This window comes from Phocoena sinus, chromosome 10, assembly GCF_008692025.1.
Source record: "Phocoena sinus isolate mPhoSin1 chromosome 10, mPhoSin1.pri, whole genome shotgun sequence".
Taxonomy (NCBI): Eukaryota; Metazoa; Chordata; class Mammalia; order Artiodactyla; family Phocoenidae; genus Phocoena; species Phocoena sinus.
Window position 1 is genome coordinate 42,239,946 of NC_045772.1, and position 27,406 is coordinate 42,267,351.

The following is a 27,406-nucleotide window of genomic DNA, read 5'->3' on the forward strand; positions in this document are numbered from 1 at the left end:
GAATGGCAAAGGGGCTGTCCACAGGGAAGGCAACCAGATTACGGAAAAGGGAGAACACATCAGAAGGAATTTCTTAAATCTTTATTGCACTAAGTGTTCCTCTTCTGGACAACCATTCTGTGCTCAAATAGCAAAGAGATGGGCTTCGGGGTTTCTAATGAAACTTGTAATTTACAGCTAGGTTAGGAGGGAGGAGTTGTGTCTCAGAGGTGATGTCAAAAAATGAGGAGTGCGAGCTTCCCTCGTGGCGCAGTGGTTGAGAGTCCGTGGGCCGATGCAGGGAACACGGGTTCGTGCCCCAGTCTGGGAGGATTCCACATGCCGTGGAGCGGCTAGGCCCCTGAGCCATGGCCACTGAGCCTGTGCGTCCGGAGCCTGTGCTCCGCAAAGGGAGAGGCCACAACAGTGAGAGGCCCGTGTACCGCAAAAAAAAAAAAAAAAAAATGAGGCGTGTAATATAATATGTACCTTGTCCTTCCTTAACTTGGTGTTGGAAGATGTCCCACTTTGAAGCCAAGTGGAACTCAGACATCTCAGGGCTCTTCTGGTGAACCACAGGGGTGCGGCTTCAAGAATTTGCAAGAGTAAAGGGGGAGCCCTCTAGAGAGAAGCACTCCCTGAGAAAGGGAAGAGACATCAAAGCTGTGGGGGGGGGGCAATTTTGAGTATTATGTGGTGTCTTTGCCATCAGATAAGGCCCCACAGACTCACATTCCACCCAGGGTGTGGGAATGGCTAGCAGAGAGTAACTCTAAGTGAAAACGTTTCGTTCACAAAGATAACGTGAGATAACTGCCCTGTATTGGTAGGCTCCTAAAAGAAGAAAGGGAGAATTCCACACGCTGTTGGCATGGCCAGGGCTTCCCTGTACTGGATGCATCAACTGTGAAGAGGCAGGAATGCCCAGCAAGCACAGCCACGGAAGTGACTGCAGTGTCTTGCAGACCAGTTCTATCTAGAGAAGGAGATTGACGTGCTCAGTGGAGAAGGATTGGGGTAAGAGGATGGAAACAAAATGACCTTTGCTGTAGGTTAACTGACGAGCCTTGTTTGAGGAACATGTGGGAGAGACACCCTGGGGACCTTCATAAATACTTGGGCTGGGGAGGGCCCTTTGCAGATCTCAGAACACTGAGATCCTGTATTAGCAGGTGAGAGCGAGAGCCAGTGAAACCGGGGTGACATTCGATTCTTGTCCTAAGTGAGGTTTTACTTACTGAGGGTCTAACCAAGTAAACAGACACTTAACTATTCCTGCTTCAAAGGACAGAGACTAGTGTTACCAGGGCCAGCTCCTGAAGCGCTGTGGCACCAGGAGTAGCAAAACTGGAATGTGCTGTAGCTTTGGGGAGCTGCTGACCCGCCAAAGATGTCACTGAGAATATTGCCAGGTCTACTGGTAATATTATCACTCCACCGAAGGAAGTAAACTACAGTTATTAGTTTACAAACAATTTTTGTTGAAAAATTCTTTTAACATTTAATTTCTATAGCTCTTTATAGGCTTATTTCTTTGAGACTTGGTTCATCCTTGGTGTTCAGCATGGGCATCTTCAAAGAGCTCATATCTGGATCAGTTCTCCATTCTTGTTTATGCATGGCATTTTGTGTATGCTTAATTTAAAATCTTATTTTGGGGACTTCCCTGGTGGCACAGTGGTTAAGAATCTGCCTGCCAGTGCAGGGGACATGGGTTCAAGCCCTGGTCTTGGAAGATCCCACATACTGCAGAGCAACTAAGCCCGTGTGCCACAACTACTGAGCCTGTGCTCTAGAGCCCGCGAGACACAACTACTGAAGCCCACACGCCTAGAGCCCATGCTCCGCAACAAAGAGAAGCCACTGCAATGAGAAGCCCGCGCTCCGTAAGGAAGGGTAGCCCCTGCTTGCTGCACCTAGAGAAAGCCCGCGTGCAGCAACGAAGACCCAACGCAGCCAAAAATAAATAAATAAAATTTAAAAAAATCTTATTTTGTATTGAAATAATTGGTATATATTCTTGTGTCCCTCCGTGAGGCTATAAGTTCCTCAAGGACAGGGATCACGTCAGATATTTACATTATTTGAACTGAACTCTTCATAGCCTTCATCATTGAAAGAGTAAGCTCTTATCATTGCCCTCCCCTTGACAAAAAGATCTCAGATCAAATTTTTTATGAATATTCTACCATGGCTAAGACTGGCAGTTGTCATCCAAAATGTATTTTTCTCTTTGTCGAGAGTAAGAAAAATCTTAGGTTGGCACAGACAACCCCATAAAAACTACATTTCCCAGATTCCTTTGCAACTAGGTGTGTAGTCATGTAATAAAATTTTGGCCATTAGGATGTGAGCTAACTGTTGAGCGTGATTCCCAGTTTGTGCCAGGAAAGGGGAGGAGAGAACATTCTTTCCTCCATCTCCGGTGTCAGGGATATGGTGATGATGATGCACCATCTCTGCTCTTAAAGACAAAGCTCACCCTCTAGATATGGTTGAGAAAACAGCTAAAAGAAGCCTAGGACCTGACAATGCAGTCATCGTAACAGCCCTGTACTGCTCATGCCTGAACTATTATGTGAGAGAGAAATAAACTTCTATATCGTTCAAATCATTGAATATACGAGGATACCACTTTATTTGGTGTGTGGTATACATAAAAATATTTATTCCTCCTTTTATTGATCAGACCTTGCAAATGCTCTTGGCACAGAATAATAGGAACAAGTTTAATATCAAACAACAAATAACCACATTGTCAGTAGCTGGTATGTGAAATTGGCAGGATCTCTTGTATAAACTATCAAATTTCTAATGTTTTAAATCTTTTCATTTGTTTGTAGTTGTGAAATGAGGGAAGAACCTTCCCTTTCAGCATTCCACAGCCCATGCATCTACCACTCAGATATCTAACTCAAAGAGAGCTAAAGTCAGATTCTCTTATTTCCTGTCTGATGCCCTGGGGTCACTCAAGTGTGGCTGCCTTCCTATCCCAACACACACTTACTCTTAAATTACATATCACATGCTGAATCTGATAAACTGTAATGGGAAGCAAACTGTGCATTCTTTCGTAGTCACCTCTTGCTCTCCTCTCTCTCATTTTATCCTTCTCTCCCGACCCCTTCATCCTCTATCTCCCCCATTACAATTGCTTCCCACCACCAGCCACAACCACTGCCTTAGGCAGAAAGAGTTGCTCACAATATTCATGAGAGACTTTGGTACCCCCAGTGAGTTCTGAGGCCCCTGCTTACCCGAGACACTTTCCATACACTGAGTGGTACTGCCTGGGGGTCCTGATAAGCCTGGCCACTATGCTAGCCAAGTGGGCTGAGGCAGAGTTGTTGGGCCCTTAAAGACCAGAATGACCCTATTCTAAGGTAATAAGAAATTTGTAAAGATGAGGGACACGTTTGATAGAAAGTCCTTTAGAGAGAGCAGAAAGTCAAATGACTAGTTCTAATGGAAGAGGTGACATAGGAAAGAGACAACAGAGCTCAAGGATCAAAAAAAGAATGAAAACAATTCAAGTTGGAGTTGGCATCAGAGTTCACAAGTCTCAGACCACTACAAGTTGTTTGCTGTAATGTGATAAAATCTATATTTTGTTGTTTTGGGTTTTGAACCTAAGGTACAGAGAATTGATTTACTCGTGGCATGCTGCCAACATCAGTCTGGGCAATGGTTCCCTCTTATTTGGTTTTGTTTTCTTTTATCTTCTTCATTCTTGATTCCCACCTCCATTTCCCTCTCCATTGTAGGGACCCATTAGAATATATAAGCAATATATATCCTTGGATATAGAACACAGAAGGCAAATTGGGAGCTGGGCTCAGGCAAGGCCTGTCACCACAACTTGGTTGGAATTAGTGTTCACAGGTCTCAGACCATTTCAGGTTATTTGCTGGAATGTGGTAAAATGTAATCTATACTGTGTTGTTTTGGGTTTTGGATTTCAGGTGGGGAAAGCTGAGATACTCATGACATTGCTACCATCATCAGTCTTTGCAAGGGCCCTCTCTTATTTGCTTTTGTTTAATTTTCCTCCTTCATCTTTGATTCCCACCCTTATTCCCCTCTCCATCATAAGGACCCATCCTACTATATAAGCAAAATACACCCTTCTGCCATTCAGTAGGTGGCCTTTTTGTTTTGTTGATAGCTTCCTTTGCTGTACAAAAGCTTTTTAGTTTGATATAGTCCCATTTGTTTATCTTGCTTTTGTTTCCCTTGCCTGAGGAGACATATCAAAAAAAAAAGAAAGAAAATTACTAAGATAGATGTCAAAGAGTGTACTGCTTATGTTTTCTTCTACAAGTTTTATGGTTTCAGGTCTTACATTTAAGTCTTTAAACCATTTCGAACTTATTTTTGTGCGTGGTATAAGAAAGTAGTCCAGTTTGGTTCTTTTGCATGTAGCTGTCCAGTTTTCCCAACATGATTCATTGAAGAAGCTGTCTTTTCCCCATTGTATATTCTTGCCTCTTTTGTTGTAGATTAATTGCCCATATAAGAGTGGGTTCATTTCTGGGCTCTCTGGTTTGTTCCATTGATCTATGTGTCTGTTTTTGTGCCAGTACCATACTGGTTTGATTACTGTAGCTTTGCAGTAAGTTTGAAATTGGGGAGTATGATACCTCCATTTTGTTCATCTTTCTCAAAACTGTTTTGGTTATTCAAGGTCTTTTGTGTTTAAAAATGCCATTGATGGGCTTCCCTGCTGGCGCAGTGGTTGAGAGTCTGCCTGCTGACGCAGGGGACATGGGTTGGTGCCCCGGTCCGGGAAGATCCCACATGCCGCGGAGCAGCTGGGTCTGTGAGCCATGGCCGCTGAGCCTGTGCGTCTGGAGCCTGTGCTCCGCAACGGGAGAGGCCACAACAGTGAGAGGCCCATGTATCGCAAAAAAAATAAACAAATAAAATTAAAATGCCACTGAAAGCCCGTGCACCGCAATGAAGAGTAGCCCCTGCTCACCGCAACTAGAGAAAGCCCGTGCATAGCAACAATGGCCCAGTGCAGCCAAAAGTAAATAAATAAATTCATTTGAAAAAATTCCATTGATATTTAATAGGGATTGCATTGAATCTGTAGATTGCCTTGGGTAGTATGGTCATTTTAGCAATATTAATTCTTCCAATCCATGAGCACATTATATCTTTCCATCTGTTTGTGCCCTTTCAACTTCTTTCATCAGTACCTTGTAGTTTCCTGAGTATCAGTCTTTACCTCCTCAGATTTATTTCTAGGTACTTTTTTCTTTTTGATGTAATTATAAATGGGATTGTTTTCTTACTTTCTTTTTCTGATAGTTAACTGTTGATGTATAGAAATGCATTGGGTTTCTGTGTATTAATTTTGTATTCTGCAACTTTACCAAGTTCATTGATGAGTTCTAGTAGGTTTTTGGTGGTTTCTTTAGGATTTTCTACATGTAGTATTACATGTAGAATACTACATGTAGTTGTCTGCAAACAGTGACAGTTTTAATTCTTCCTTTCCAATCTGAATTCCTTTTATTTCTTTTCTTTATCTGATTGTGGTGGAAGTCCTAGCCACAGTAGAAGTGGAAGTCCTAGCTGATAGCCCTCAGGTTCTCCTGAAAGTAAGCCCCACTGGCCTTCAAATCCAAATGCTCTAGGGGCCCATCTTCCTGGTGCAGGACCCTCCAAAATGGGGAGCCCAATGTGGGACTCAGACCTCTCACTCCTTGGGGAGAACCTCTGCAATTGTAATCAATAGTTGCTCTGTAAAGAGCTGTAATTTTGGTTTGCCCATGGGAGGAGGTGAGCTCGAGTCTTCCTACTCTGCCATCTTGGCCATTCCTCTGGTTGTTTCAAACATCGTTCTCCAATTTTTGATCTGTATATGAACTTTGCCTATTATATCTTTTAAAAAAGTTTTTAATTTTAATGTATTTTCCATCCATTTCTTTTTTTAATCTTAGAGTTTGTGTTTCTGAGTGTTGGTTTAAGAAGTTCCTCCACACCCCAAAGCTAGAAGAATAATCTACATGTTCCTTTCTCCTTTTCCATTAGCCTTTTTAGATTTGCTTTTTCCATTTAAGACTTTAATCCAACTGGATTTCACCCTTGTATATGGTATAAACGTGCATTCTCAGTGGGGGTAATGGCACTCCTAAGAAAGTGAAATTGGTTCTTAGGGGGTAAAAAAACCCTTGGATAGTACAATTGTTTATAGCCCTTCAAGGGCCATAAACAGATATATTCTATATCCAGGGTATTAAAATTTTATTGGGAAAGGAGGAAAATTAGGAAAAAATTATACCTAAAATTTTTTCTTCAAAGGATAGTAATGAAAAAACTGGTTGAGAAACACTGGTATAGGCTAAGAATCCAGCATTACTTTTCTCCATAACATATTTCCCTAATCTATTAAATAATTTATCAGTTCTTTCTCTACATGCATGTATCAGTAGTCTGATACCTGGCAGTGAGGTTCCCCCCTTTCACTGCCCTTTTTCAAGATTGCTTTAATTATTCATAATATATTTAGTCATCTTACACATGTTAGAATAAATATGTTTAATTCATCTTTTTAAGTTCTACTGGAATTTTAATTGGGATTGAATTTATTGATTAATTTTAGAGAATTGACATCTTTACACTGTTGCCTTCCATTTCATGAGTGTGGTATAACACTCCATTTATTTAGGCTTTTGTACCCTTAAAACTTTTCTCCATAGAGATCTTGTACATTGTTTATTTGGTTAAATTCAGTTGATAGTTTTGAATGGCATTATGAATGACATCACAGAATCTGTTCTATTTTTAGTTGACTATTGCTGATGCAGAGGAACACTACTGATTTCTGTGAGCAGATCTTGTTGTATCTGGCATTCTTACTGAATTCTCTTATGAGCTCTAAGCCTTTCTGTTGATTCAGTTGGGATTATCTTATCCGAAAAGAAAGAAAGAGAGGAGGAAGGAGAGAAGGAAAGGCAGAAGGGAGGAAGGAAGGAAGGAAAAGGATAAAAAAGAAAAACAAATTGTGTGCTTCCTCTGAAGTAGATAGGGAGAAACCAATAATCCCGTGACTTATCAATAGCAAGAGAAACAGTGAAGAGAACACTTGTGGATCACACTGCAATAATTAGCCGGTTTAGTTTAATGGCACAGGTAAATCTGCTTTGCATTTCAACAATCAGCTTATTCAATTCTGCCTAATAAATACCTATAATTACTGTTAACTTCCTAATTCATATGTCCTTTTTGTCATATAATTATGAATTTCAGGAATGTATTATGTTACAAAAGTGTACAACCACTTGTATGGCTTTATCTCAGCAAGCAGTGCAGTAATCTATGGCTTTCTTTGAGTAGTCATACTTAATAACCTCTGAACATTCTCACCAGTACTCACAATGGGAAGAAAATTTATGCACATGAATTAGAAGAGGAAAAAACCTCTTGAATAGTTTCCTAAGTGATGACCTATCAAAAGTGGCTAAGTCAAAGTGATCATTTTTGCCTGATGATCCAAGTTTATTGCTTAATAAGAGCTTCAGGAGATTAGTTGCATCAAAACGTACACACCTTTCCCTGAATTGAACAACATGTACAAAATAAAATTATGCTTCATCATAATAAACTTGGACAGGTTTCCATGCAAACACACAACTGTAGAAGCTGGAAATTTCCCAAAATAGTCACAAGAAATCTAAATGTCTTTAAAGCAAGTTCCTGAAAATGATCAAATCAATCGGACTGAAAATTTCTTTACCACCTACAAAGCCCAAGGAATCACTTGGCCAATGAGTAATTTCTACCAGAATAAAATAAAATACTTTTATTACATATAAGCATATGTACTTTAAATACCATCAAATAGATTTCTACATAAAGCTTTTTGTAAGCTAAATGGATCTCAGAGGTAAGGTATACAGAAGAAACACTACATTAACTGTATTAAAGAGAACAGATTTCTCTGTATCTATTACGTGGGACAGATGGAAGGACAAATTTGTAACAGTGGGATAATCTTAGCTGCCCTTAGTAAAGTAGGCAGGACTTAAAGTAAAATATGATGGCTCAGCAAGGAGGGAGAAAATCATAACAAAAACATCTTTATGAAGGCTCTCCTGTGTAATTCTATTAAAAAATATAAGAAGAACATGAGATTTAAAGGAAACATTTTCAAACAAAGCAATAGAGTAGTGATTTAATGTAGGTCATCATTAAAGACAGCAGAGCTGTCAATAACATTGTTAATTCATTATACTTTGTACATATCTCTATGAAAACCCGAATTCACCCTATGTCATAATTATGAGCAATTAGCAGTCAGGAATTCTTTCTTCCTCTCCTGTTTTGTTTTGTTTTGTTTTAAATCTCCTGCACCCAGTACAGTGCATAGGTACGTAGCAGGTGTTCAATCTTGGAAATGCTTTGTGTTTTAAAGTCACGTGATTATATGACTTTGCACTATTTCTAGATGTATTCATTATCATTGGATTTGTCTAACAGGCATATGACTTATTCTGCTTGGGCCACAATGCCACAAATTAGTTCAGTCTAAACCAATTCTTCTAACCCCCAAGTTGGACTTTTAACTCTGCCATATGCTATTTGACAGTAGATTACCGAATACTGAAAATCTTGCCAAGCATACATTATGTTGTTGTATAATTACAGCTTTCTAGTACTCAGTATGGTATTATTAGCTCAAGCTGTAGCTCATTTAGTGTACATAATTACAGCACACTCAGCAGTGAACACTGACCTACAAAGGGGAGATTTCTGGTGCTATTTTTTATCTACTTCAATTGACAATAAATGTAGTTAGCGCTAGGACTCCAAATTTTGAGAAAGTTTGATATTCACGCTGCATTTGCAAGTAGCTTTGGAATATCTAACATCACGCTGATATTTTAGAGCTATTATTTCTACTAATGATGACTGAGTATTAGTATTATTTGAACAAAAGTTCAATTTTTTTGTTGTTCTTTCCCCTGGTGGGTGCCTGGGTAAACAAGGGGCAAAATGGTACAAAAGTGTGTAAGACTTAAAGAATCGTTCTGCTGGAGATTATAGCTTGTTAAGTTTTTATAATGCCTAGGGCATGTTCCCACCTCAGTAGATTACACTTTCTTGTCATCATTCCACTTATGTATTTTGCAGCTTCAAACACCTCTTTTTTTTTTTTTTTTTTTTTTTTTTGTGGTACGCGGGCCTCTCGCTGTTGTGGCCTCTCCCGTTGCGGAGCACAGGCTCCGGACGCACAGGCTCAGCGGCCATGGCTCACGGGCCCAGCCGCTCCGCGGCATGTGGGATCCTCCCGGACGGGCGCACGAACCCGTGTCCCCTGCATCGGCAGGCGGACTCTCAACCACTGCGCCACCAGGGAAGCGCAAACACCCCCTTTTTAAGAGGCACAGTAGTTAGCCCTTAAGCACCTGGTGGTTGGAGGTGTGTTGTCATAGGGATCAGGATTGTCTTGGATAAGAGGTAGAAAGGTCTTAGGTGAACTTCAGGTGGGAGTGAGGAAGGCTGCAGTTGCCTGAGTATTTCCTCCCCCAGCTGGCTTCACATCTTATTGCTCCCTCGTCACTATTACACATCTCAACCAGGCTACGTTCATTGCCTTTGCCTACGTGTTCGTCTAGGATTTACTCGCATTACAAGAAAGGTTAACGTATGACCAAAATATATGGCACTTAATTGAAACTCTCAATATCAATGATCAAAGAACTTTATTTTTTTAAAAAGAAAGTATCCTGAAGACTTTTTCTTACCTTTCCTTATAGGATTGTCATAAATAAGAGTTAATGGCCTTGCACATTATCTCACACTTGTAAAGCTCTTCAAACCTCAAGAAGAAATCTCTTTAAGTGTGCAGTATATATTCCATTTTATTCCAAAATACACATTTTAATTCAAAGAAATTACTTTTTAAGAAAGAACCGTCAGTTTTCAAACTGTTTGTAATTTACATTTGAAGAATGTATTTTAAAATATTATGAAGATGAAAGCTATGGCTGAGTCAGTATTAAGGAACTCTTTTCATCTCTCATGTGGAAAAATATACATGAAAAATTTTCATTTATGTGGTTGAAAGTTCATATGCTAATATAGGCCAGAGAATTAATTTTAATTCAAGAAAAATCTTTTTGGTACTATGTAAAAAGACACTTACCTGCATAATCAGCTAACAAACTTAGAGAGGGCGTTTATTTTATGTGAGCATTTTTCAGACTTTGGTTCAACCAATGACACATACATACACACATACGTTTCCTAACACTAAGCCATGTTATAATAATGTTCTACCTAAAACATCTTGACATTTTCCTCACATGGATGTTGCTTCCATTATAGAACTGAATGACCATTTTGAACCTGAGTGACTGGCTATATAAATAAAGTGGACCTCTCTTGATAAGTGCCAGTGAAGTACAGAAATGTTAGAGTTGGTCTCAGATCCTAGACATCATTTAGCCCAGCAATATCATTTACAAACAAACTAAGGCTCAGAGAACCAACCTGACTTGGAACACTCACAGTGTCTCTAAAGGTAAAATCCAAGAGATTGTGCAAAGGAAAACCTTTTAGTTTGAATAAACAAATCAATTAGTAATTTGCAAAAAGAATTACTCTCACAGCATTCATGTAGACACACACCATAGGGTGTCTAATAATCAAGGCCTACCATCTTGAAACGTTTAATGAAAATACTTGAGTTCGACATATCCACCTGAAATTCATTAGAAATCTCTTATAGGAAGTGTGTATATTAGATGTCATGAGTGGTTTTAAAAGTTAATGAAAGGAAGGATGGGAATTCCCTGGCGGCCCAGTGGGTAGGACTCGGCACTTTCACTGCCGTGGCCTGGGTTCAATCCCTGTCCCGGGGAACTAAGATCCCACAAGCCACACCAGTGCAGCCAAAAAAAAAAAAAAAAGTTAAGAAAAGGAAGGAGGAAGGAAATGGGGGAGGGAGAAAAAAACAATGCCTATCCTCCAAAACTTATTTCTAGCTAGAAAGAAGGTATTGTTATTTAACACTAAGCCTCCGTAAGCATTTCTTTATTATGTTTGTCTCTGCCATTAAATGAAAAGCATTTCAAAGGCAGAGCACATATCTGATTGATCTCGCACAGTGAGTACCTTCTGTTAATAGCGTTTGCTCAGTAAATGCTTCTTGAATTGAAATGAATTGTCATTATTATGGTGCATCCAAACACCAATAATAGGATTAAACCTATCTTTTATATACCCTTTCAGACTCATTGATGTTCATCCAATAAATCTTTTGCATAAAGGATAATATTATGTTTTTTAAACAATAGCTTCCACAGGTAGGTTTCAAAATCCTTGAGGGAAAAGTACCTGATGAAAACATTCATCCTTTTAAAAAACTTCATTGACTATTTAAAATATCAGTATGGCATTTTTCTTGAAATGAATAATGACTGATTTAGAAACACACTCATTGGCACTCTCACTAGTCATTTAGTTGTGATCTTGAAGGTAAACTGGCAATCTCAGTTGAAGAAGAACGCTTTGATTCTTTATTAAGTTACTCCAGGTTGAGAGGGGGAAATAAGTGAACGGCAAGAAAGGGTGTTATACGTTGAATGAGGTCCCTGAAGACAGATGATCAGTTGACAGGGATTTGGTCTATCTAAGGCAGAAAAGCCTGGAGTTTGGGTGTCATAGAGGAATCAGCCAGAAGGAAGGCCATAAGCAAAGGCACAGAGGTGAAAGGGTCAGTGTACATTTCTCTTTGTTCTAGAAACCCAGGTGCCACTTTTTTTTGTTTGTTTGTTTTGGTATGCGGGCCTCTCCCGTTGCGGAGCACAGGCTCCGGACACACAGGCTCAGTGGCCATGGCCCACGGGCCCAGCCACTCCGAGGCATGTGGGATCTTCCCGGACCGGGGCACGAACCCGCGTCCCCTGCATTAGCAGGCAGACTCTCAACCACTGCGCCACCAGGGAAGCCCCCAGGTGCCATTTTGAGTACCAGTTCTGATCAGTGGTTTCTGTTTTGTTTGCTGTGCTTGAGTGCTTCTTGGCACCTTGCCTAATTCCGCCAAGTCACTTTAGAACTAAGGTCTTGCCGAATTCCACAAGTCACTTTAGAACTAACGTCTTGCTTGCCTCTTGCCAACCCCACTCCCACCCCCAAACAGCTGAAATCCTCCCACCATACCCCAGAACACGCTCACCAGCTAACTGACTTTCCCAAGTCATGTTAATATCCACCATACTGGTTTGCTATGAAAATAAATCCAATAATTGTCTGTAAATCGTCCAGCGTGATGCCTGATGAATGTTTTTTCCATTCCCCTCTGAGCAGTGTCCTCTGCTATTTTGTGTTACTACTACCTTCACCCTCCACAACGCACCCAGACATATGAAGTGCTTTCTTGAAATACCAGCCATTTTCCGTTGGCCTTCTCTCTACTGCCTGTGCTCTGCATAGAATAGTATTGGTACCTGCATAGGCAGCTGGCTCTGCTCCTGTGTCGCAGGCTCCATCTCTCCAGTGGGAGGATCTCATTTCCCGTGCTGGCCCCTCCCAGGCTGCAGCTTCCTGAGGACTTGTCCTGAAATAGGATACTAGGAACTTTGAGTCTGGAAAAGAGAAAGCTTGGGGAAACAGAGCTGTTTTTTAATATTTGAAGACCTGACGCATCCACAAGCAATTAGACCAGAGTTTCTAAACATTTAATGCTCTTTGGTGGTCCAGTGAAGCTTATGAATGCTTTCTTAGAACAATACTTTTAAATGCACAAACTATAACACATAGGATTACAAGGAAACCAATTATATTGAAATACAATCAACAAAATTTATCTTTTTTTTTTTTTGCGGTACGTGGGCCTCTCACTGTTGTGGCCTCTCCAGTTGAGGAGCACAGGCTCCGGACGTGCAGGCTCAGCGGCCATGGCTCATGGGCCCAGCCACTCCGCAGCATGTGGGATCTTCCCAGACCGGGGCACGAACCCGTGTCCCCTACATCGGCAGGCGGAGTCTCAACCACTGCGCCACCAGGGAAGCCCAACAAAATATTTTTTAAAACAAGTTTGTGGGACTTCCCTGGCAGTCCAGTGGTTAAGACTCCATACTTCCACTGCAGGGGGCACGGGTTCGGGGAACAAAGATCTGCATGCCGAAAAACAAACAAACAGGGCTTCCCTGGTGGCACAGTGGTTGAGGGTCCACCTGCTGATGCAGGGGACACGGGTTCGTGCCCCGGTCTGTGAAGATCCCACATGCTGCGGAGTGGCTAGGCCCGTGAGCCATGGCCGCTGGGCCTGTGCGTCCGGAGCCTGGGCTCCGCAACGGGAGAGGCCACAACAGTGAGAGGCCCACGTACCACAAAAAAAAAATAAATTAAATAAATAAATAAAACAAGTATGCAATACAGCAATGTATATGATTTTTTTTATTAGCACAATAAATAACAAGAAGTAGCAACAGGCTTAATAACCTCTGAAATTGCAAAGTTATGCTGTCAATGACATTTCAAGATTTCTGGAACAACTGGAATGTCATATGAAGATATGTGTGATTTCTGTTGTCGACAAAGTCATGGAGACTGTTAAGAACTACTGAGGTTTGTTGCCTCCGTACATAATTGAAGGACATCTAAATTTGGTTACAGATAAGTGAAAATAAAGATGTCATTTTTTTTCCCACCTAAGTTCACAGAGCCCTGAAATCTATGCAGAGATATCCTTGGCCCATGCCTTCCCCTCCCCACCCATGTAAGGACTGTGAAGATCCAATACTAGACTCATTCTGTGCCACCCAAAAGGGCAGAACTAGGCTCAGTGGCTTCATGAAATCTATAAAGACAGATTTCAGTTCAGCACAATAAAGAACCTCCTAACAATTAAAAGTCCTCAAAAAATAATAGGCCGCTTAGTGAAGTAATGAGTTTTTTTTCACTAAAAACTATTCAAAAGAGGTTGAATATGATTAAGTAAGGATTTCTGTATTGGAAATGAAATTGGGATCCCATTTACATAAAATATAATAGGAACAATATTTTCTAGAGATGGGCAATGCAGCAAGCTTGCTAACATTTGCCAGGCATGGTGCAAAGTGCTTTATGTTGGTCAACTCATGCAATTACAGCAGAATACTGGGAGGTAGGCATTATTCCCTGACTATCAGCTCAGTTTTGTGTGTGTGTGTGTGGTACGCGGGCCTCTCACTGTTGTGGCCTCTCCCATTGCGGAGCACAGGCTCCGGACACGCAGGCTCCGGACGCACAGGCTCAGCGGCCATGGCTCACGGGCCCAGCCGCTCCGCGGCATGTGGGATCTTCCCAGACCGGGGCATGAGCCCGTGTCCCCTGCATCGGCAGGCGGATTCTCAACCACTGCGCCACCAGGGAAGCCCCAGCTCAGTTATTTTTAAATATCTCGACGAGGCCAAACATCTCAGAGGTAGAATTCAAATCAAGGTCTTTCAGACCCCAAAGGTTAGTAGTTTCCATCTGTAAAATGGAGTTCATAATACCTACTTAGAGGGTTGCTATGAAGACTTCAGAAATAATATATGCCAAGTACATATGTCAGATTATCAAAGATCTAATCTATTCTAAGTGCTTTACATGTATTAATTCATTCCATCTTCACAACAATTCTAAGAGGTAAATAATCTTATCATCCCCATTTTACAGATGAGAAAACAGAGGCACTAAGATGTTGAATAGTTTGCCAAAAGCTATACAACCAGTAACTGGATTTGAACCCTGGAAGTCTGACTCTAGAGTCCACGCTGGTAACCACTAGGCTACACTGCACCCCAACATGGTACTTGCGATTTGTTTTATGCATATTTAAGATTTCTCTCCCCAACTTCACAGTTACTGTGAAACTGAGTCTCCCTAAAAACTAGTTCCTCTGCCAATTTTATGATTAACCTCTCTATCCAAAACTTTATTTCCTTTCCTGTCCTGTACCTGTTCCCCCTCAAGATTGAGAAGTATCAAAAAAAAGGGAGGGATTGAAACCGAGCAGGAGCCTGTGGGAACTTCTTGGGTACAAAAGTCCCTCTGGGCCCTCTGTCTCTTATTTGTAGAAAAGAAAAAGGGCTCTAGTATCCTAGGTCTTCCCTGAGTTCCAAAGAGCAGGCTCAAGCAGTTAACGATCAAGACAAGAGTCACAGGACGCCTAGTTCCTCCTAAAGGGATATAGATGACAACCTGATACATATCTTTGAGTTGCTCTACAGAAACTAAGAACCTCCTCTCCCCCCACCTGGTAGAGGATGATGACTACAAGCTGACCGCAAGCACATAGACTCCAGAATGGTTGGAGGTGGAGATTCTCAAAACATCACCGTATGACCCCACCACCAACCAATCAGAAGAAGGTCCACGCACAAGCTCATCATGCATCCTATGACGCTTTCTCCTAACACTGTATTTTTTTTTTTTTTTTTTTTGCGGTATGCGGGCCTCTCACTGTTGTGACCTCTCCCGTTGCGGAGCACAGGCTCCGCACGCACAGGCTCAGCGGCCATGGCTCACGGGCCCAGCCGCTCCGCGGCATGTGGGATCTTCCCAGACTGGGGCACGAATCCGCGTCCCCTGCATTGGCAGGCGGATTCTCAACCACTGCGCCACCAGGGAAGCCCCTAACACTGTCTTTAAAATCCTTGCCTGAAAGCCATTGGGGAGTTGGGGTCTTTTGAGAATGAACCACCCATACACATTGCTTGGTGCCTGCAATAAACGCCATATTTTCTTCACCACAACTAGGTGTCAGCAAATTGGTTTTGCCGCACAGCGGGCGAGCGGACCCAAGTTTCATTCCGTAACAACTGTTCAAGGTAAAAGATGGAACTGCCTTAGTAAACCTAGGGTTGTCTGGGCATGTAAATTCAAACTAGGCCTGCAGTTCTGTGCGTCACTGCACAGCCCATAAATGTTGAAGATCTCTGACTGTCATCCTAACCTACATTTACTCCACATGCTCATATCTAAGCAGGGAAGAGAGAGAGTTTCTCACGTCTTCATTCTTATTCCTTCATTCTGTCAGGGCTGTTAGATGAGTCAAAAACAAATGACCTGGAGCCAAAGCAAAAAAAATCACAGATAGGCAGGACTCTTCCTATCTGACTCAGTATTTTGAGGGAGATCAGAAACATATATGTCAGCTTTACTTAAGTCCCTGTGTAAAATAAACAAGAATCATTCCAAAGGACCCTTCCATTTCACTGGTAGATTTCTCCCCTTTTGCCCTCCTACCATATATTCCTTGCTCTTTCACCTCCATCTGAGGGGCACAGCAAGGAAGACTAAAGAATGCGAAAATGTAAAAATTTCCAAATAATGAAATGAAAGAACAAGACTTTTGAGGAATCCATCCCTGTCGGTTTGACCCAAACCAACTTGTTCTGCTGCTGTTGCCTGCTTTTTTAAATCATTAATACTATTATGTTACATTTTTAAACTCTGAGGACTTTTTCTTCATGGTTGGTCAGTGACAGTATAATCTGGGGAAGAAACAAGAACCACCCACTCTGAGGGAAGCTTTGTAAACTGCCTCTTTGATTCTTGCTAAGCTAGGTTTCTCTGTCCTACAGCTTGGAGTGTCCACCACTTTGGACTCCAGGGTGGTGATTCACAAGCTGAGATTTATGACTTGTTATTTTCAAAGAGACAAGCAAAAAGTATTTATTTCTGTCGTTTCTCTCAGGAAGTCATCTGAGTCACTCCCATGTCTCTCTTGGTATTTAAAAGACCATAGTTTTCTATGTCTGTGAGTCTGTTTCTGTTTCTTAAATAGATTCATTTGTATTATTTTTCTGATTCTACATATAAGTGATAACATATAATAGTTGTCTTTCTCTGTTTGACTTACTTCACTTAGTATGATATTCTCTAGGTCCATCCATGTCGCTGCAAATGGCATTATTTCATTCTTTTTTATGGCTGAGTAACGGGGAAAGTGGGGTAGGGGAGGGATAAGTTAGGTGTATGGGGTTAACAGATACACACTACTATATATGAAATAGATAAGCAACAAGGATTCACTGTATAGCATGGGGAACTATATTCAATATCTTGTAATAACCTATAATGGACAATAAAATAAAATCTGAAAATATATAAAACTGAATCACTTTGCTGTCCAACTGAAACCAACACAATATTGTAAATCATCTATACTTCAATTTTTAAGAAGACTATAGTTTTGAGTAATCATATAGCAATCTTCATAAATGGATGTAGACTGACAGCTGTAATGATTTAGATTTGGCTGAGATAATTGCACCAAACACTTACTGAGCCCACTACTTGCCAGGCAGTATGTTAACCATTTACACACTTTCTCTCATTTGATCTTAACAGACTCTGTGAAGTATTCATACCTATAGGCCCCATTTTATATGAATGAACAAAACAAACAAAGTGAGCAATTTACCGAAGAGTCTGCTGCTGCTACGTGGTGGAACCGGAATTCAATCCATGTCTGTCAGATTCCAGAGCTCAAGTTCTTAACCCTCTGTTTTCAATTATCAGGGAACTTTCTCAATAACCCAGGCAGGCCACTGGCAAATACTGCTGAAATACTTGGTTTATAGCAATGCATTGAAGCCCTCTATCCACCTATTTAAAAAATGTAGTCCAAGCTACTTTTCTTGATACCCTCTGTGTCTTGAAATCCTTTCAGAATATGCTGTTTACAACAGCCACGACATGGAACCAACCTAAGTGTCCATTGACAGATGAGTGGATGAAGAAGATGTGGCACATATATACAATGGAATATTACTCGGCCGTAAAAAGGAATGAAATTGAGTTATTTGTAGTGAGGTGAACGGACCTAGAGTCTGTCATACAGAGTGAAGTCAGTCAGAAAGAGAAAAACAAATACTGTATGCCAACGCATATATAAGGAATCTAAAAAAAAAAAAAGGTACTGATGAACCTAGTTGCAGGGCAGGAATAAAGAGGTAGACATAGAATGGACTTGATGACATGGGGTGGGAGGGTGAAGCGAGAGTAGCATCAACATATATACACTACTGAATGTAAAATAGTTGGCTGGTGGGAAGCAGCAGCATAGCACAGGGAGATTGGCTCGGTGCTTTGCTATGACCTAGAGGGGTGGGATAAGGAGGGTGGGAGGGAGACACAAGAGGTAGGGGATATGGGGACATATGTATGCGTATGGCTGATTTGCTTTGGTGTGCAACAGAAACTAACACAGTACTGTGAAGCAATTATACTCCAATAAAGATCTATTAAAAAAAAAGATAATATGCTGTTTATATTTACTAAGCACCCTCCATGTGCTGATTAGTGCAAGAAAAGGTATTTTTAGCAAGAAGAAAAGTCTTTTCTGGGGGTCAGTTTCATAAATGCAGCCACACCTGCTGCATTTATGAGTCTGGCTGAAGTCACCAGGGTGACGAGCTAAAGGGGGCTTTGTCTCGGTGACGCCTAAGACACACCCTACAATACACATCTCCAGGATCTCCTAAGAGGTGGGAGACCACTAGGTCAAGTCACTGGGGGGAAATCTGGATCCTACTAACCAGACTCAGATTGCTCACTGTTTGGAAAAGTGGCATTCACCCATGGACAATATTCTCCTTAAGGACCTCCTTCTGGAAAAATCCTTTTAGTGCCTCCAGCTGTTTCTTGACCTTCTGGTCAGGTCTTCACAATTCAAAAATAACCATTTATGGAACTGCCAGAAGTTACTCAGGTAATTTTTATTCGTTCAAGTCGAATACTTGCTCCCTTTTGCTTAAGCCACCTGTGGCTGCTTTGCCAAAGAATTTTTTTTATCAATAAACACTGGGTTTTACCTAATAAACTATTAGCAGTCAGAAGTCCAGAAATTTTACAGGATACTTGGTAGTAATTATTTTAGTAAGAAACATTTCATGGGAATTTATCCTTTAAAAGAAATATAGACTATAAACACTGGAATCTGCTAGAAAAAAAGGGGGAAACCTTAGGTTTGCTGAATTGGAGGATTTTCATGTTTTTATATTTCATTGCATTATTTTGACTTCAGTTTGCAAAGCCTTAGAAGTCTTTAGATAAACACAATTGAGAAGAAAGCCTTTTCTGTGAGCCAGAGAAATATTTTAGTATTTGTTCTGGTTTATTTTTAATTTCTTAGTTATAAAAACTATGAAAGATATTTTTAAAACAAGAAGTACTAATGACTGATAAGCGCCAAAAAAGTGTTCTAATTTTTGCAAAATTTGTAAAAGGTAAACTTCGATTTTCCACCTGTGAATTAAAAACGAGAGAGAGAGAGCGCGCACCAGTGGTTTCAGTGGTGTGGTTCCTATTCCATGGGTGAGTTTAAATTGAAACAATCTTTCTGACAAATTGTTCACGAAATTGTATAAAATCCTTAAAAATGTTATTTCCTCATATCTTTTTAATCCAATAATATAGCTTCTAAAAGTCTATTCTAAGAAAACAGTTGCAGACGGAATTGAAGATTTACATACAAATGCATTGATCACAGCCACGTCAGAAGAGCAGGATCCCTAGCAGATGCTCCTGAGGTGTCTAACTGGTCTACTATGAACTTCAGGGCTGACAGCCATCTTGTGTAGTAATCTGAAGAACATTTTTGACATGGAGTTAAAGAAAAAACAACTTGGGAATCAAGGTTTTACTCTGACCCCCTTATCTACTAGCTGACTCTAGAAAATTACTTTCTTCATTTGTTATTTAACATTTTCATCTGCAGCATAACATACTCTTTAAGATCTCCAGACTCTGTGAATACCCAGCTCTACTATATACTAGCTAATTGAACTTGAGTAAATCTTTGTGCCTCAATTTTTCCATCTCTGAAATGGGGATATAATTGGTTCTTACCATTTAGAGTTAAGGACTCAATGAGATACTAAAGAGATACTAAAGGAGGTTCTCAAGGCTGAAGAGGGATGATAACATGAGTAACTTAGATCACCAGGAAAGAGAAGAAAGAAAGAAAGAAGAAAGAAAGAAAGAAAGAAAGAAAGAAAGAAAGAAAGAAAGAAAGAGAAAGGAAGGAAGAAAGGGAGGAAGGGAGGGAAAGAGAGAAAGAGGGAGGGAGGAAGGAAAGAAAGAAAAAGGAAGGAAGGGAGAGAGAAAGAAAGAGAAAAAGAAAGAAAGAAAGAAAGAGAAAGAAAGAAAGAAAGGGAGAGGGAAAGAAAAAGAGAGAGAAAGAGGGAGAAGGGAGGGAGGGAAGAAGGAAGGAAGGAAAGAAAGAAGGAAGAAAATAGTATTCATGTGTTATTTCAGATTATCAAGGGATATACTAGATAAAAGAAGTTATCTGTTGGGAAGTGGTAATCAGGACCAGGGGGAATAGACGAGGGACTGCCCTTTTTCATATAGGCTTAATCATGCTATTGGACTATTTCAATCTGCATGCATGTATTATATTGATAAAAATTTAAACATTTAATTTGAAAAAACTATATGGCAGACCCATCACATTAAGGGGGAAAAAGTTTTAAAAACTGGTATGACAGAATAATACTCATTTTAAAAAGTTCTACGCAAATAGTTTTTACTATTATAATCAAGAAAATACTTTAAAAAATAAAGATCACTGATATGTTGGTTCTACATTGTGCACTTAAGTATCTGAAATTATTTCAATAATTAGTTCTTAAAAGCAACAATGAAAATAAATTTAAGAGCATGAATAGTAGGATTTCCCTGGTAGTCCAGTGGTTAATAATCTGCCTTCTAATGCAGGGGACACAGGTTTGATCCCTGGTCAGGGAACTAAGATCTCATGCTGTGGGACAACTAAGTCCATGCGCCCCAACTACTGAGCACACGGGCCACAACTAGACAGGCTGTGTTCCGCAACTACAGAGCCCACCAGCTCTGGAGCCCGTGTGCCACAACTAGAGAGAAGCCCGCACTGCAGCAGAGGATCCCGCATGCCACAACGAAGATCCTACGTGCCGCAACTAAGACCCAATGCATCCAAAAATAAAATTAATTAATTAATTAAAAAAAAAAGAGCTCGAGTAGTTATATTATGCTAGTTCAAATAGAAATGTCTGGGGACCACTGGGATGTAAATAATATGAGTAAGGTACCTATGTAAAATGCAGGGAACTCTGGATTTGGAGTTAAAAAAAAAAACTAGATTGGAGTTCTGGCTCTGCCGCCTGCTAACTTGCTAATGTTGGTTAAGTTCTTCAACATCAATGAGCCTTGGCTTCCCCCTGTAAAAAGGGGAAAATAACTGAACTCACAGGATTATTGTTGAGATGAAGTGAAATAATATATGAAAGCCCTATAAACAGCTATATGAATATATGAATAGGTATATATTTTTAAACTCTTTAAATATTAGGTTTTAAAACAAAAAAGGTAACTATAGACAACCTATTAAAAGAAAAATTATAAGGGAGCATTTTAAATGTTTTTTAGAAAGTATACTTTAACATAAGGTGTAGTTGTAGATAAATTATTACCATCCCTAGCTGCTGGCTAGGACCCTAGCACGCTTGTAACAATCTTGTGTTTTTTAGCTTACAGTTTTAAAAATCTGATTATAAAAGTAACACATGCCTATTAATATATATCCTCAAATGTATCTTCCAAAAAATAACTTTTAATGGCCACAAAACATTCCATTAAGCAGCTGCACAGTAATTTAACATCTACTTATGGTTAAGACAGGTTGTTTCCAACTTCGCAGTATCATCATTAGCCTGGGCTCAATATGTTTCTACATAAATTGCTCAATATGCTCCTGAGTCATAACTGCCTATTTACTCATCTGTCTTCCCCAGTGGACAATAAGCTTTGTGAGAGACTATTCCTTTTTTGCCACTCTTACTTAGTGCCTAGTATTTCACCTGGCACATAGTATCTTACATATATAAATATGTGTTGTGGGAATAAACAAAAGAATTAATTAATGAATACTGGTATTTCCCCACAGAACTCAAGGGGTATTGCAGGGGAGCCCAACAAAATGAGGTAACTGGTATGAAAGTCCTTTGCGTGTTTTGAACTTTAGCATCTTTTAATCTCCTTCCTTTTACTGTTTTTATTGTTACCATAAATGAGCGCAATAAGAAAGAGATGTTTGAGAGGCAGGTGTGGGCACTGGTGGGGCCTGGTATGGGAGAGAGGGGTGTGACACACCTCTTCCTCTCCTAGACATTGGCAAGCAGGCTCTAGTTAATTCTGCCTTGGCAAGGACAAAGCTTTCATCATAACGGAAACTTCTGATGGCAGGGCAGTTATGAAGCTGTTTCAAAGCAGGAAGAAAAAGAAAAAGGAATGACTGTGGGGGAGGGGAAATTATGGGAGGAAAACATTTTTTCTCGTTTTCTACCTAGAGTATGAGTTAGAAACACATAAGGGGGAGTTTATGAAAAGAAATACAGAATGCAGCATTGACTACCTCTGTATTCTTAAGTTCTATGCTTGAGGCCAACAAAAATGTGTAATTGCTAAAACCTGGATATAGTGTGCTGTCCCAGAGTAGCACATTGAAACCACTCTAGAGGTTAGACGGCCTTAGAGGCAGTGTGTATATTACAGGAGGAGTGCTATATGAGGGTAATTTCTGGTCTGAAAGGGCACAAAGGAACATTTTGGGTGATGGAAATAGTTCCTACCTATCTTGTTTGGAGTGGTGATTACATGGGTGTATACAATTCAAACTTAAATAACAAGAGTTTTTCTGGGACTTCCCTGGTGGCACAGTGGTTTAGAATCCACCCGCCAATGCAAGGGACATGGGTTCGATCCCTGGTCTGGGAGATCCCACATGCTGCGGAGCAACTAAGCCCGTGTGCCACAACTACTGAGCCTGTGCTCTAGAGCCCACAAGCTGCAACTACTGAGCCCTGGTGCCACAACTGCTGAAGCCCATGCACCTAGAGCCCTTGCTCTGCAACAAGAGAAGCCACCACAATGAGAAGCCCGTGCACCGCCGCATTGAAGAGTAGCCCCCACTCGCCACAACTACAGAAAGCCCACGGGCAGCAGCGAAGACTCAACACGGCCAAAAATAAATAAATAAATAGATAAATTTATATTAAAAAATTGCAAAGTAGCAAGTATACATAATTTTTTTAAAAAAGAGTTATTCTGGTTGCAAAAATAACATGTATTCATTGCATAAATTTTAGAAAATACAGATAAGCACAAAGAAGGAAATAAAAATTACCCGGACTTTAACTGCCCAGAGATAATCACCCTTAACATCCAGATCACTGTTATCTGGTTTTCCATTATCCCACCATCCCAGTTATGAGGTTACTGGAGAAAGCAATAGTTATCATGATATGGACATAATCAGCTAATGACCTGGCTGCTTATAAAGTTCATCCTCACCCAAACATCCTCAGCTTTACACTAGCTTCCATCCCCACCCATCCTGTCAAAGAGCTTGTCAGGCAGCTCTTCTCTGAATATTGGATGTAAACATCCACAAATGTAATGGAAAGCAAATCGAAAGTGGACTGTGAATTTTTTTAAAAACAAGGTATGTTTCATAAAGTCAGTGAACATAATGTTGGAAAACTGCTGGGTCACATAAAAGCCATGGAAAAGGGAGACATTAGACCTGATATGCATGTACTGAGAGAAAATAAGCAGGGATGCTGATAAGCACTTCAAAAGAGAATGATTTGATTATCAAAGACTAAAAGAAGCCTTTGGAAAATAATGAAGCCCTCAAATTATTTTGATTACAAAGTTATGATAGTACCACAAGTCAGACATAAAGTGGGGAAGAAGGCTGTATCATACTGTCACACAATTTTTGTCCAAAAGACAAGCAAAATATCGACATTTTAGAAGTTAATTCCCAATCAAACATAAAAAACGATTTCCTGTAACCCAGCTGCTGAAATATTAATGTGCATAGGAATCACCTGAAAGTCTTGTTAAACTGCAGGTTATGATTCAGTTAAGATTGGAGGAGGGGGATTCTGCATTTCTAACGAGCTCCCACAAGTGCTGATACGGTAGTCTCTGGACCTTACTTTGAACACCAAGACTGTAAAACTGTGATTTAAGTAGATTCACTTTAAGTGGCCTTTAACCAATGCTCATTAGCTTTGAGCGTTAAGAAAGGCTTCCCTATCCTTCCAACTATTTCTAATTTAACTGTTCTAGATACATACAATACACAGTTCTCAAATTATAAACAAAATCACCTGGACAGCTTGTTTAACAATAGATTGTTGCCACACCCAGAGCTTCTCTCTTGGTGAATCTGGGGTGGGGTCTGAAAATTTGCCTTTCTAACTAGTTCCCGGGTGATGCTAATGCTGGTGGTCCTGGGACCATACTCTGTGAACCACTGGCTTAGAATGATTGCAAATAACTTCTAGGGGGTTGCTTAGAATACCTGAATTACACTTGTGTTACACTTGCAAAACAAACAGGACAATAGAAATTGTATGGATCATATGAACAAGCCCCAAACATGTGACTGTCTGAATGTTCCTGGTATTTACTGAACTCAGTCATCCAGCTCATTGCCCAAGGGTTCAGCTTGACTTTGTGTGTGTAGGTCAGTGGTCACCAACTGTTTTGACTCCAAAATTATTTTTATTATTAATGATTTTCTATCATTTTGTATAATATTAATTATAGTTCTAGAGAGAGCAATGAGACTACCTATGATAGATCTGCTTAGATTATCAATTGCTTTATCTCACTTCAGCTCACAAAGGATTACAAGTAGTGGCCCTGGCATCATCTTATTAATTGATTGTGCTTGCATTATTAGAATATGCAAAATATGCACACGTATCTATCAGTATAAACGGCTCAACACACACAGTTTCTTTGTGTGGATGCTTTCAGGCAACCCTCTTATTTTGAGAGGATTACTTAGTTAAAATCAGATAATACAACCTGTAAATCGACTTCCTGCATTTGTAACCTGCAATACAACATGTTAGGCAAAAAAGGAACGAACAATGTAAGGCTTCACTACAAATCCCTTTCCTCGGAGGAACTCCCATTCAGGATACTACAAACCTTTAATCGCTACTCTTAGTATTGTTATGCTGCAGACCATGTAGTCACCTAACTGCATTTTCATCCAGCACGCAGGTTTGCTATTGGTCCAGAGTGATATCATAGGACAGTGTCAGATGCCCCAGGAGGAAATAGAGTAGTGGTTAAGCCCTCTGGCTCCAAAGCCAAATCCTGGCTCTACCACCTACCATACACTGTGGTCTCGAGCAAGTGACTAGATCACTCTGTGTCTCAGTTTTCTCATAGATAAAATGGGAGTAGTAATAATAGAAAATATTTCACAGTGTCATTGCAAAACTCAAATAAGTTAATATGGGTAAAGTATTTAGAGCAGTTCCTGGCACAAATTAAGAATGCAGTAAGCATTAGCTATTTTATTATGTCCTGAACACTGAACTGGAAGTCAGAAGACCTGGCTTCAAGCTCTAGCTTCTGTCACTGATTACTTTTATGACTTTAGACAAGCCATTTAACCTTTCTGAGCTTCATCTGCAGAATGGGCCTCGCAATCACTGCCTTGCTAAACTGACAGAGTTGTCTCAAATAAAATAGTACATGTAAAGGTGCTTCAAAAAACTGTAAAGCAGTATGCAAACATAAGAACCCTTCTTTATAATTTGATTTCTCTTATACCTTAATACATAAATATTATCTGAAATGTTTTATACTAAAGAAATATGATCAACGCAGGAATGTATTCTCAGTGAATATTTTCTTTTCCTTTTATAGCCACTCTTTTAGCAATTTATTTAAAATATTTTCTGAAATAGAAAATGAAACTCACTAGAACACAATTTCTGGAGTATTCTTTTCTCCACTAGAAAAAAAAAAAGAAAAAGTGAAACATCTGGCCATCTTCCTAGTCTTCTAGCACTATAGTGTGGCATAAAAAGTGTGGGCTTTGTGCAACACAATCAAAAAACGGGCAGAAGACCTTAATAGACATTTCTCCAAAGAAGATATACAGATGGCCAGTAGGCACATGAAAAGATGCTCAACATCACTAATGATTAGAAAAATGCAAATCAAAACTACAATGAGGTACCACCTCACACTGGTCAGAATGGCCATCATTAAAAAGTCTACAAGGGGCTTCCCTGGTGGCGCAGTGGTTGAGAGTCTGCCTGTCGATGCAGGGGACATGGGTTCGTGCCCCAGTCCAGGAAGATCCCAAATGCCATGGAGTGGCTAGGCCCGTGAACCATGGCCGCTGAGCCTGCGTGTCTGGAGCCTGTGCTCCGCAATGGGAGAGGCCACAACAGTGAGAGGCCCGCATACGGCAAAAAAAAAAAAAAGTCTACAAATAACAAATGCTGGAGAGGATGTGGAGAAAAGGGAACCTCCTATGCTGTTGGTGGGAATGTAAGCTGGTACAGCCACTATGGAAAGCAGTATGGAGGTTCTTCAGAAAACTAAAAATAGAATTATCATATGATCCAGCAATCCCGCTCCTGGGCATATATCCAGACAAAACTATAATTCAAAAAGATACATGCACCCCTATGTTCATAGCAACACTATTCACAATAGCCAAAACATGGTAACAACCTAAGTGTCCATCAACAGATAAATGGATAAAGAAGATGTGGTACATATATACAATGGAATACTACTCAGCCATAAAAAAGAATGAATTAATGCCACTTGCAGTAACATGGATGCAACTAGAGATTATCATACTAAGTGAAGTAAGTCAGAAAGAGAAAAACAAATATCATATGATATCACTTATATGTGGAATCTAAAATATGGCACAGGACTTCCCTGGCGGTGCAGTGGTTAAGAATCCACCTGCCAATGCAGGGGACACAAGTTTGATCCCTGGTCCGGGAAGATCCCACATGCCGCAGAGCAACTAAGCCCGTGTGCCACAACTACTGAGCCTGTGCTCTAGAACCTGTGAACCACAACTACTGAGCCTGCATGCTACAACTACTGAAGCCCATGTGGCTAGAGCCTATGCTCCACAACAAGAGAAGCCACTGAAATGAGAAACCCATGTGCTGCAATGAAGAGTAGCCCCTGCTCGCTGCAACTAGAGAAAGCCCACACACAGCAACAAAGACCCAAATGCAGCCAAAAATAAATAAATAGAATTTAAAAAAATTTAAAAAATAAAATAAAATATTGCACCTATCTACAAAACAAAAACAGACTCACAGACATAGAGAACAGATTTGCCAAGGAGGGAGGGCAGGACTGGGAGTGTGGGATTAGCAGATGTAAACTATTATATACAGAATGGATAAACAACAAGGTCCTACTGTAGAGCACAGGGAACTGTATTCAATATCTTGTGATAAACCATAATGGAAAAGAATATAAAAAAGAATGTCTCTACGTGTATAACTGAGTCACTTTACTGTACAGCAGAGACTGGCACAACACTGTAAATCAACTCTACTTCAATTTAAAAAATTAAATTAAAAAAAGTGTAGGCTTTGTG

At 40.2% G+C, this 27,406-nt stretch overlaps 1 protein-coding gene across 9 annotated transcripts in view; it reads right to left on the reverse strand.

The window, feature by feature from the left end:
• The window catches only part of ZDHHC17 (zinc finger DHHC-type palmitoyltransferase 17), a 248,781-nt gene that overhangs the window by 165,582 nt on the left and 55,793 nt on the right, over positions 1–27,406 (reverse strand). For 6 of the 9 annotated variants that reach the window (XM_032644970.1, XM_032644966.1, XM_032644965.1 and 3 more), the window contains one exon: positions 12,441–12,593. In XM_032644970.1, the coding sequence (XP_032500861.1) occupies positions 12,441–12,482 (42 nt within the window). In that variant the 5' untranslated portion in view covers positions 12,483–12,593. The remainder of the gene's footprint in view (positions 1–12,440; positions 12,594–27,406) is intronic. The other 3 variants (XM_032644971.1, XM_032644967.1, XM_032644968.1) reach the window with 2 other exon arrangements.